The sequence below is a fragment of the Trichosurus vulpecula genome, chromosome 8 (genome assembly GCF_011100635.1).
Source record: "Trichosurus vulpecula isolate mTriVul1 chromosome 8, mTriVul1.pri, whole genome shotgun sequence".
Lineage (NCBI taxonomy): Eukaryota > Metazoa > Chordata > Mammalia > Diprotodontia > Phalangeridae > Trichosurus > Trichosurus vulpecula.
The window spans coordinates 21,540,864-21,553,838 of record NC_050580.1 but is presented as its reverse complement, the minus strand read 5'-3'; the positions used below and the strand labels follow the sequence as shown (position 1 = coordinate 21,553,838).

Here is a 12,975-nt window from a genome sequence, read left to right as displayed (position 1 = left end):
CTTCAAATTCTTTGATGAGGTGTTTATGAAATATCTCCCCGGCTCTATAATAATAATAATAGTCAAATAATATTGAGCTTACTTAGATTAATTTCTTTTTAATAGAAAACAACTGTACACTCTGTGAGCACAGGCAAACTAGACGGTATCTACCCACTTCCAAAGGGAATTTTAAAAACACACACAGTATTTCGAATGTGTTAATAGAGACATTTAAAACCCAGAGTGAGCACAAATGAAAAAAAATGGTCTGACCAAGTCTGATGATCCATCTCATTCCCTAGGCTGGACATTGTACACAATTTGGACAGTTCCCAAAATAAAATCCATCCTCGGAAGCCAGTCTGTCAACCATCATATACTTACTATATATAGTATATGCAGTAAGTATATACAGCATAGACTGCTATATAGCAGGCACTGTGCTAAGTGCCAGGGGTACATAGAAAGGCAAAAGACAGTCTCTGCTTTCAAGAAGCCCATATTTTGGAGGAAATATGAGTTGCCTCTTTCTTCACATCTCTGCTGCACTTGCTACTGCTGGCTGTCCTTTTCTCCATGTTACACTCTCCTTGATGGTTTTTCACAGTATTGTTATCTCACGGTTCTCCTCTTTCTTGTAGGACTACTCCTCAGTCTCCATTGTAACATCACCATCCATGTCATTCCCCTAACTCTGCAGAATTCGAGGTTCTGTCCTGGGCCATCTTCTCTTCTTTCTATACTTTCTTACTTGGTAATCTCATCATCTCTCATGGGCTAAATTATCATCTCTATGCCAATAACAACCAGACTAATACATCCAGGCTCAGTTTCTCTCCTTAGCTTCAGTCCCACGTCACCAGATGCCAAGAGGACCTGGATGTCCATCTCATGCCCAAAATGGAACTCATCATCTTCCCCCTTAAACTCATCTCTCCTTCAAATTGTCCCATGAGGGTAGAAATATCCTTCCAGTCACCCAGGTTCACAATCTTCAAGATCTCTTCAAGTCTTTTTGCTCCCTCCCACCCCACCCCCCATATAATCTATCATCAAGTCTTGCTGATTCTGCTTCCATCTCATTTTCATTCCCTTCTCTTCACTCACACATCCATCATCCTAGTTCCAGCTCTCATCACTCCTCACTTGGTCTATTGTAGCAGCCTCCTAATTGAATTCCCAGATCCCAAATTCTCCTCTCTCTAACTCATCCTCTTCCATGACTGAAAAAAATAATCTTCCTAATTATTCCTTACCAAGTCACTGCCCCACTCAAGAAATGCCAGTGGCTCCCTACTTCCTCCAGGACCAATTGTGAATTCCTCAACTTGGTATTTTAAATCTTTCAGTCCATGGCTCCAGACTACCTTTGCACACTTATTGGCCAAGAATCCCTTTATAGAGTCTATAGTCTAGTCGAATTAGCCTACTTATGTTCTCTGAACATAGCATTCCATATCCCATTTCTGTGACTTTGCCTGGCCATGCCCCATGTCTAGAATGCTCTTCCTCCTCAACCTCTGCCTCTTAGAATCCTTAACTTCCTTCAAGACTTTCCTTAAGTGCTACTTCCTACATGAGAGCCTCGTTATCATTCATTCATTCCTGAATCCCCAGAGTAGTGGGCATGTGTGTGTGTGCCCGAGTGCTCTCCTCCTCCTCCTCCTCAAATGACCAGGTTTACTACCTGTTTACATTTCTTATCCCCACAACAGCATGAAGATCCCCGAAGACAGAGCCCTTTTTTTGTTTTGTCTCATCTTTTGTTCCAATTGCCCACCACACTGTAGGCACTCAGTTACTTGTCAGATTAGATGGATATTTGGAAGCAAGCACTCAGTCTGAGGACATTCTGAAATAGGAGTTACAGGACAGCTTTAAGCTACAGGAGCATTGCTGACCCTAGAGCCTGACCTTGATGGAGAAAATAATATATTTGAATCATTAAGTTCTGGTATGTTTGCATGTCGGTTTCAAGTTTATGTGATTCATTTATTTGTATTATTGCTCTCCAAATCTGTTTGTCTCATAAATAACTGTCAATTAGACTACGTATTACTTATATCACTTGGAGTGAAATGAATTGCAAGAATCGCATGAGTATCTGCAGCTACCACATTGGTCTTCCTAAAATACAGCTTTGACCACGCTGTCAGTTACTCCAAAATCTTCAATAGCTCCATTTTGCCTATAGAAAAACATACAAAACTTCATTCTAGCATGTGAAATTCTCCACAATCTGGCACCCACCAACCTTGGGAGTTTTATTTCTGTTGACATATTGTGCTTTTATATCATTTCCAAATATCCTTTCTCCTTGCCCCCACCTCTTTAGCTAGTAAGTTATCCCTTGTAAGATGGCTGGGAAAAAATGGGGGGGGGGGAGGGGCAGAGGGGAATGAGTAAAGTAGTTCAGAAAAAGAAATCAAAGATACATCAATTCCTAAGGACTCTTGTTAAGTCACAGAAGAGTCCCCATCTGAGCTGGAGAGCACACAGGCTCAAAAAATCAGATTTTTGAAGTATTGAATTATTTCTGGAAATTATCAGACTAAGAATCTGTCCAGCCCCAGGGCAATAGGCAGTTGTTTATTGCTTGGTTATGTCTGTGTAAATAGACCCAGGGGAATGCCAATAAACATTTAATAACCACCTGGGGGATGGGAGAAGGGTGGACAAACTTTTAAGTTTAATATGCATTAACACATTCTTAAGTCTAGACAACAGACAAAATGATAAACCAACCCCTGATTTGTGGCAATTGCTGTTATCTGAGATTAAATATTCACAATGAAAACTAAACAATTGGCCCTCGCCTAGAGTGGAAAGAACTGGCTGCAGCCCAGCTTGGATCATACAACAAACTATCAAACACCACAAACATTTATTAAATGCCTGCTGTGTACTGTATGCAAAGCACAGATAGCTTCTGTACCAGCTTCTGAATTTTCAGACTTTGGGTCTTTGGCCAATGGATCATGGTGCCTTTAAACATTCATTACCTTCCTGAGTCTTTTTCTATCTTTTTTAATGTGATTCCCCCTCGCACACTGTACAATCCCTACTTTCCTTCAGAGCTCAGCCCAGGTCTCCCTTCCTAATGATGTGTCCCCGATTCCCCCAGTTATCAATCCTCTGGCATCCTCTTTAAATGACTGTATCTAGTCTTCTATTTACTTTGTATTTGCTTATCTGAGTACATGTCACACCTTCCTAGTAGAATGGAAGCTTTCTGAGGGTAGAGGCTCTTTCTCTCTTTGCCTAGAGCCCAGAACAGTACCTGGCACATAGTAGGTGATTAATACTCATAGGTAATTACCTTCTCACAGTAGGTGATTAATACTCGGTAGAAATGAATGTGTACACAATGTTTCTTTTAGTGGAAGCATAAAAGCTCATTATGTAACTGCCAAGTTAATTGCAGGGCAGGTATTATTTCTAAAATGGGCTGGTTGGGATTATGTGACCCCCGAGGGTCCATTCCAGTTGACATTTGGTATGTATTTCTATTTGTGAAAAATCCTATTTTCTTTCCCCAAATCCATACACACCCATGACAACGTACACACTCACACATCCATATGTAAGCTAATACCTATACACGTCTATGTATATAAGCTTCTCAACCAATGAAAAGGTCTAGGAAGTCACAGCATTTAGAACAGAAGGGAGCTTAGAGATCAAGTCCAAATATTTCATTTTAAACATGCCCATTAAAAACTGAGGGCCAGACACGGAAAGTAACTGAATCAGGGTCACGTAGGTATTTATTTATACATTTTGTGATCAGGCACTAACAGATTTATAATTGTAAGGGGCATTAAATTCAACCCTCTCATTTTGCAGGTGAAGAAGCTGAGGCTTAGAGGTTAAGTGACTTGCCCAGGGTTACCCAGCTAGCGTTTCGGACAGAATTTGAATCCAGGTGCTCCTGACTCCCAAGAGTTCTAGTCACTATTCCACACTGCCATAAGCATGGAAAGATGCAAAGCTGAGATTTGAACTCAGGTCTTCAAATCCCCAATTTCAGGTTCTCTTTGAAATGTGCATTCCCTCCTTTGTTTGATGTCTCCATTCTTATATACATCACCAACACCATAAAGGACAGCTGGAAACCTCTTCAAGCAAGGGCCACAAAACCTGTGCAGGAAACTGGGAATTAGTGAATTGTTTCTAAGCTGAATAAAGTGTCTCTGACCCTCTTTGGCCTAAATGCAAAGTGAGGCTTCTTCCATATGGTCAAGAGCTCTTTGTAATACATGAAAAACACTGCACTCGCTGAGGACAATACAAAGAGGTTATATCAATTTATTTCTCATGTAACAATTGATTAGTTTTGAAAAATTTCCATTTTTAACATTTAATTCCATCTTTCTTCTTTAAAAAAAATCAGTAAAAGGACAAAACCCACACAAAAATACAGTCTGTATCTGCTCCATATTTACAGATAACTGGTCACTATTAAGGCACAGATTTAAAACTAACATTTGAATCTAGCAAACCCAATGTTTTGTGCATCATGTAACACTGACCACACTGCCCAAGGCAGCGTTATATTCCCTTCATGGAATCCAAAAGAAGTGAGAAAAATTCATTTCCAGTGTTTTTTGTTGCTGGTTGGGTGATTGGGATTTGCACCTCTGTTGACTACTGGAGGGGTCCTGGGGTATCCTTCACTTTGGTATAACTAGTCAAGCCTTGCTCTCAAGATACACAATCTATTGAATGCCAGACATACTTCACCTTCTTTCTCTAGCTGCAATGCCTTGTGTTGATCTCACAAAAGAAACAACTTATTTTCCAACGAGGGATGTCTTGTTCAAGGAGAATGGCAAAATTCAAGAGACTAACTCATTTAAATCTGAATCTCAACTGGGATTCACTACCTGGTGCAGACAATGGAGCGTGACAGGTTTAAATGAATCGAGCAGAAGAAATGCCCATAATTAGACCTACTTGTAGGAAAAGGCATTCTAATCCTACGTCATGAAGAAGGTTTGGCCCCATCCCCAGATGAGCAGTCTCTCATTTGCAATTATTACTGATTATTCCATGATCACCTCATTATCTATGCCTTCAATATGGACACCTTTCTTTTTTAAAGTGAAAATTTTTCTGTGTGTGTGCAAATTTTCTCCTCAATTTTCTTTCCTTTCCTTAAAGGTAGGATTTCTTCATGAAAAAGTATCAAGCAAGTATTTCTCATCCTATGTTTCCATTAAAAAAAACCACACGATAAACTCAACTACTGTAAATGCTTATCTTAATATCTTCTGCTTAGAGCACTTGACAGTGGTTTACGTCCATTTTTAAAGTTCTGAATATTGACCATAAATAAGGCTTTACAGTACAACTGAATCCCAAGATTTCCTATGGGAAAGTATTTCTACAAATTTAATGCACTTGGAACCTGACTGGAGGGATGGAGGGAGAGAAAGGGAGAGAGAGGGAGACAGAGGGAGAGGGGGGAGAAAGGGAGAGAGAGGGGGAGAGAAGGGGACAGAAGGGGAGAGAGGGGGGCAGGCACATTTGGACTTTTTTTCTTCCATGTAAATCCTTCTTAAGTGTATAAGAGGATGTCTGAAAAGAGACACAAGGAATAACATTGCCAGGTTTTGTGGACTTTCACAGTATCAGAATGTAACTAGGAGCTCTGACCACTGACGTTGTGGCCTTGGGTATTTTGAGCCTGGCCACAGTTGGAAAGGGCCCATCTGCAGACATCCAACTTTCCCTGACCCAGATGGATCTCAGCCAAACAATGCATATAACTGGGGATACCTCTGCACAAGTATGGTGCCTCATAATTGCCCTTGGAGTCAGCAGTGGGGCTGCTTCCCATCATCACAGCATCGGTGCTGTCTTGTCAACTATGATTAGGTATCTGTTTAAACAGAGTTGGATTTGAGCTCCAGTCTCATGAATGCCATTCATTCTCTACCATACACTTTAGTAGGTCTCAGTTTTCTCTGTCATGTATGCTAATGCTTATAGTACCTAAAAATAAAAGTCTGATATAAATAAATGTCCTTTAGTGGCAGTATACTAAAAAAATAGCCCTTTGCCTTCAGACAACCATTAAAATCATTTCTTTTTGGCAATACAGGCAGCAGTTAAATATGATGACTGCAAAAGATTAATATTGCAATATCCATTTGGGTCTTTCATCACAACGATTACAGATGAGCAAATTTCAGGGCTAAAGGTTTCTAGGATGCAAAACCTAAATGGACAGAATTGGTCCAGAACCAAGTGAATTTTTATATCATATTCCACCCCACCCCACCCCCGCCCACAGTGAAGTTATAGGATAATACGAATGTAGATCATAATCTTGTACCATCAGTGGGAGAAATTTTATCTAGTAGGAACACGACTAAATTTGATTTGGGCCAATATGTGAGTTGATATGAAAAAATGGGAGGGAGAAAAAATAATTTCCACAGGACAAGAAATCAGGACAAGTAAAGTGCTGAAAGACCTCAATAATTATTTTTAAGCAGTACCAGAAAATCCCAACTTGATAAAAAAAAAAAACAAACAACAAAAGAAAAAAAACCAAATCCAAAAACCCACCCCCAAACAAAACACAAAAAAATCTATGCTCTCTGGCATCTCAGATGTCAATTCTTAATCCTTCATTCAAAGTAAAAATTCAGTGCATACATTTTATAGGAAATAAAAAAACTAAACCCCTCTTATTATTATCATCATTATTGCAAATTCTGTCGAATCTACATAAGAAAAAGAAATCCACATTTGGGTGTTCTGAAAGACGACAGATAAATGTTTCTTTTCTTTTTTTGGCACCAAGTACATGTGCAGACAAAACGCTTTGGTCCTGGTCCCCAATGCCAAAGTGCTGAGGGTGGTGTGCAGTGACAGCTGGTCGGTCACAGGATTCCCGTGTCCAACTCTAGAGTTATCTGTGTGAGACAGCCAAGGGCTCAGCGCTACCAGCGGCCGCTGACACTAGCAATGTCCGAATGATACTGACGTGGCAGTCTCCCGCTGGCTCCTCCTTCCAGAGAAGAGGTACGCGCACTAGGTGGTTCAAAAAGTTTTCTTCGGTTTTTATTCAGTTCTAGGGAAGAGAAAGAGGAAAAGGGAGAAAGGGAGTGGGGGATGGGGAAGAGCACGAATGAATTATTTAGAATTGAATCAATATCTAAGGTAGCCTATGAGACCTAGGACAGTCTGTTTTGTAGCATCACACATTGACACCAGGATCTGCATTTACAGCTCAAAGTCTGTTATTAAGAAAAGGCAAACTGTTTTGGTTAAAAAATCAACCTCCCAGTTAGCATCTAAAGTGGTCCGATTATAATGGCAAAGGCTTGGCAATGCAGAGTGGATGCTTGTTAGTTACAGATGCGAAAGCAACTCTCAGAACGCTGTGGAACGCAGAACAACAAATCAAACAGCATCCTCTCTACCCCCCCGCCCCCCCACCCAACAATGTCCTTGTAGAAGGAAAGGAAGGCAGCCAAACTTGAAGATATGCATATTTAATAGGGTAGCTGGCACAGATTGCTTGCATGACAGAGGAAATGAGAAACGTTATTAAATTTTTAAAGACCAAGCATGTGATGGTATTTGGACAGTTAGAGCCCAATATGAAAGGATGAGAAGTAGAAATACACCCAGCAAAGAGGCAAGTAGGAACCTGGAGTATTCAAAAGCCCAGACCCCTGAGCCCAACCCTTTTCCTCACCCCCAAGAACTCTCACAAGAAAATCCTTTCGACTTCAAGTCTCTTTGTCTTCAGAGAAACTTAACCAATTCAAACGAACAAATGAATAATAACATTGGTAAGACTGTCAACCCCAAGAAAGTTCCTACTCCAAATGAGGCATATCACGATTTTTTCATGAAATGACTTGGGCTATTTCTTTATATCCAAAGGTTGGGCCAACCTATAAATAAATACATACACACACATAACATATATATATATACAGATACATATGTGTGTGTGTGTTTGCCTCTGAAGTAAAAAGCCATGAAAAGTTGACCTTGTTTCCAAATATCTAGGGGGTGGGAGGAACACCTGTGATTTCATAGGCATGGAGAACTGCCAATGTGGAAACTCCATCTACCAATGCAGGTACACATCTTTTCTGTCCTCTTAGGAGAGCTCCCTGAGTCACCAAGAGGTTATATGACTTGCGCGCTGTCACAAAGGCTCTAACAGAGATGGCCATGCCTTGAGCTTAGAGTCTCCCAGACTCCAAGGCTACTTCACTATCCACTCTATGCCTCACTGCCTCTCACAGCCTCTCATAAATAATAGAGACCAGAAAATAAGGTTTGAATCTGGAAGGCTGAACTCTTCTGAATGAGGGCTTTTTCCCATATTTCTGGTAAAAACTAGTCTCTAAGTCCATGATACCCAACCATTTGAACTCCTTTCAAAGTTTAAAAACATTTCAATCCCTCTCCCTCCCCGCCCCATCCAGGGTGATGGCACTTCTACCATACCCATTGATTGAAGAAACAAATGAGGATTTTTAAAAAGCTAATCTGGCTTCAATAATGCTTTAATATAAATTTGTGTTTTATTCATCATGACAAGATGGATGCCCACTTGAAAAATAAATAGTAACCCTCAATATGTGCAAGACACGACTTGCTCAGTCAGTAGATGGTAGGTTTGCTAATATCTGAGGTTGTCACTTAACGAGATGGCCAGGACACATGTGGATACCTCGAAATTACTCCTCTGGTCCTCCAGGGGCTTGTGAACCACAGTTGGTGGGACCACTCATGGAGCTCTAGAAAGAGAGGAATCCGCTACCACCTTCAAATACAAGTATCCAATCTTATCACCCAAACCATGGTCATAGTTAAACAGGAAAGCTGGCTTAACCAGCTGTTTAACTGGAATGGAATAGTGCAGATTGCCTACTGAGGCAGTGAGCTCCTCATCAATGGAGATCTTCCAGCCAAAGCTGCATGAGCACTTGTTAGGGCTGCACCGGGAGGGATTCTTGTTTAAGCAGGGGATGGGCCATATGACCCTGGAGGCTCCTCCTGCCTCTAAGATTCTGTGATTCTGACCCAAAGGGCCACAAGGACATCATTAGTTATAATGTCTTCTGTTTGGGGGGATGGAAGCTTGATACTGGCATCGTAGGTTTTTTATGCCCCCCAATCATTACACATAATTATAAAATAGTAATAACTCTAGCTCACATTCCTGTGGCAATTCCGGGCTGCAGAACACTTAACATGCATCATCTCATCTGATCCTCATGACAACGTCACACAGTAGCTGCTCTTTGTAGTCCCTTTTTACAGATGAAGAAGGTGACCCACCCAAGATCCCTCAGCTAGGACGGATTTAATTCCAAATCTAACACACTCTCTCTTCTAGCACAGCACCCTGCCTCTGTAATACATTTTTAGTGTTTGCTGAATGTGTGAATGAATAAATATGCCGTCTCATTTAATTCTCCAAATTACCCAATGAAGGCAGAGTAGCTATTCTTTTTCTTCTTCTTCCCATTTGACAGAAGAGAAAAACTGAAGCTCACAAATGTTAGCAGATGGCTAATTTTCCAAAGAGAACAAGGAGAGCCCAAACTTCCTGATATCTAAAGAGCCCAGTTCTGTTGACACTATAATGCAGTCTCCAAAATTTGGAGATAACTATCTCCCAAGGTTTTAGCCCAAGGAGCATTTACTTATGTGAATGACTTCCATTCTATTCTTTGCGGTCAGGGATAGGAAGTGGGTGTTAGGGGAGTCAAAGGAGACCATGTAGAGAATGTTATTTATTTCTTTGTTGGCCGGAATATGATTAATCAGGGGCCCAACACTGGGCAAACAAAGTTTTCACTCTGATGTCTTGCCACGTTTTTCCAAATGGTCCCAAAGATCTAACTCAGTTTAACTCTGAAGAAATGAAAGGGGGCTGGAAGCATGGTAAAGTGGGGGGGGGGGCGGCAGAGGAGTTGGGAAGAAGCATTTGCATTTAGACAACTTGGGTTTGCATCCACACTGAGCTTTTTACTTAGCTGTGTGACCTTGAACAAATTACTTAACCTCTCTGGGCCTCGGTTTTCCCTGTCTGTAAAATGAGGCAGGGGATCTAGATGACCTAAGAGATTCCTTGCTGCTCTAAATCCATGATCCTCAGAAGCTTCAGACCCTCAGTCTCTCTCTTACATAAACACACTAGGGTTTTCTGTTTCTGTAGATCTGCAGTGGAGAACGTTCTTTCCATGGAGCTGTAATGTTGCTCCCTGTCCATGAGGGCACAGCTCCTCCACGACTTCACAGATAGCTCCAAAGTTACAGCATTGGGCTGGGAAATCCAACACCTGGTGGCCCACCTGGTGCTAAGTACTTAGAGCTTATAGAGAGGTCATCGCTTTAATAGTGTCAGCTCCTTGAGGCCAGGGAACAGTTCAGTTTTTTCTCTTTGTAGCCCTAGCACAGTTCCTGGAACATAGTAGGCCCTTAGTAAATCCACTCTGGTTGGTTAATGATAGCTTTCCTAATAAAAGCAGCATGTGTCTATCTGCTTGCACCCCCTGTTTTACCCCCAAAAAAGGGAAAAGAAAAGAAACCACTCAGGAGAGAAAAATCATCTGAGGAGCTTTCTCCAGGCCACAGGACAGCATGGGCGGCTTCCAGCTCCTTCAACTCTCAGGCCTCCACTCCCTAGTGGGAGGATAGCTTACAAGGCCAGGAGATGATCGCTACCACTATGCTCCAAGGAATATGTGGGGAGCAAAGGCTAGATGGCCGAGGTGGATTCTTTCTGCACTGCTTTCTAGCTTTGATTTCACAGGGAGAAAGAAAATGATGAAGGCCAAGACTCCTTCCCCTTGCATGAAACACAGTGGGAAGCCTGGGAAGATAACAAGGTCCAGTACAGACGCTGATATCACCTGAACAAACTACTATTGGCAAGCTTAAGGATTCCACCAGGAAATGCCTCCTCCTGAGGGTCTTCAGAGGCCCCCAGGCCAGTGCCAAGGTCTGGCAAGACCTTCAAGAAGCTCAGTTACTCTGACATCCTAAACCCCCACATTCTAGAAGGAAGAAAAAAGGTAGCTCTGAATAGATTACAACAGATTAAGCCCTAATGATGAACTATTTTTTCTTTCATTTTAAAAAGCCATTTCTTCCTATTTTTTATTTCCAGCAAAACTGAGGGATAGTTTGGGAGAATACCAACCTTTCGTCCTTGTATTTCCAAGGTTCACACAATCCTGGCCGCCCTCAGGATCTTGTTGCGCATCTGACCAGAGTCACAAACTAAAAGAATAGGGCGGGAGATGTTAGATCTAACTGAGGCCTGGGAGTGAAGCCTGCACTTTCGCTGGGTCCCTATCTAGGCAGTGGGCTGCTTGCTACCAATGTCTTAAATAGTGTAGAGAATTTCAGTTTTACAGGGAAACTTAACTGGGTTATGATGACACCACCATGGCTTTAATTCTCTGGCATCCCTTCTAGATGGAGATTGTCTTCTCCTTTAATTAACATGCTAAAAGAAAAGCCTTCTGGCCCCAATTCATTTGTACCCTGGTACACTATTTAAAACTAGAAGGGCCCTTTTCAGGCTAATGGCCCAACCCTCTTTCTACAGAAGAGGAAACTGAGTCTAAGAGAAGTACCTTGCCCAAGACCACACAACACTGGTGAATTTTGAGCCCCAGGTCTCCAACAAATCTCTGTCTTCCCTCTGTACCACCCTCCATCCATCCTGCTCTCTATATAGGTCAAAGTGGAAACATCTTGCCACCCTGAGTCTAGTGGAAATAATCCTTTGAGGCCCACCAACCACCATGTTTCATCTCAGATGAATCCAGTTGGCCAAAGAAGCTTTCTGAATCCCGGCTTCTCAGGGAAGCCCTGGGGCTGGGTGACAAAAGGAGCTGCTAAGTTTGTTCCCGAGTTCTCCACGAAGGAAAACAAGTCACACTTCAGGAAAGTGTCTTCCTCATGCTGTCAGTGCATTCCAAAACAGTGTCTTCTTCAAAGCCCTCAACACCCTTCAGAAGCTGATGAGCACTTTGGAACATCCCATGGAGCTAGATCACACAGGAGCTGACCATCCTCCCCAGTGCCATCCAAAAGCCAAGGTCTTTTCCCAGTCAGTCTCTTTGGGGAAAGACAAAAACCCTTGCGTGGACCCGTGACCAGTTTGAGGGCACGGTGACCTCTGAGGAAGGGATCCCACAAGATACAGAGCCTTTGCCAGGGAGTTCTTCACTAAATTAAGTGATGACTTTTCCTTGGCATCTATTGTGAGCAGAAACTCCAAACACTTTCTGAAGCCCTCATCAGCAAGAAGAATTTAGTGCAGTCCCATGTTCCTCTGGATCGTGCCACAGGACAGCTGGGCCCTGCCAACATACGAGAAGCAGCAGGGATGTGCTATGTATTTAGTTTCACTGGCTCTCAAGGAGTGATCCAGCTTGCTTTCCAAAGTCAGAAGAGGTGGGAACTGGGCCCTCATCCCATTCACTCAGCTCATTTCTGCTCAGGGGCTCCTCTCAGGGGCTCATCATATTTATGCCAAACCACAAAAGACGTAAAAGAAAGAAAACGGTCTACAGTCAAACAGGATTTTTCAAGAGAAGAGTGTTTGTGTGTTTTATCTCCCTCCCCAATAAAACAAAAATACTGTTTAGACAAGACTGATGTCCTTCTTAGCAAGTGCTGTTTTAGTTTATGACATATTATGGAATGATCACATGCTTTCAGAGGAGCAAAGATGTAGCTTGAAGAGACCTTATGGAGCAGTTAGTACAATCATCTTATTTTACAGAGAAGGAAACTGAGACAGGGGGCTGAAGGGACTTGCTTAAGTTCCCATAGCTAGGGAGTGGCAGAGCCAAGATCAGAATCCAGATATACTCCAAATCCCAGCCAGCGTCCATTGTCATTAGATCACAGACCTAGGGTGGAAAAGATTTCCCAGCCATCTAGCCCAACCCCCTAACTTTATAGATGAGGAAGATGAGGCCCAAGGTTAAG

At 42.2% G+C, this 12,975-nt stretch overlaps 1 protein-coding gene across 1 annotated transcript in view; it reads right to left on the bottom strand.

The window, feature by feature from the left end:
• Nucleotides 1–6,513: 6,513 nt before the first annotated feature.
• BICC1 (BicC family RNA binding protein 1) overlaps nt 6,514–12,975 on the bottom strand; it is a 279,063-nt gene continuing 272,601 nt past the window's right edge. Inside the window, exon 21 of the mRNA XM_036769596.1 lies at nt 6,514–7,066. Coding sequence (XP_036625491.1) covers nt 6,936–7,066 — 131 coding nt within the window. The 3' untranslated portion in view covers nt 6,514–6,935. The remainder of the gene's footprint in view (nt 7,067–12,975) is intronic.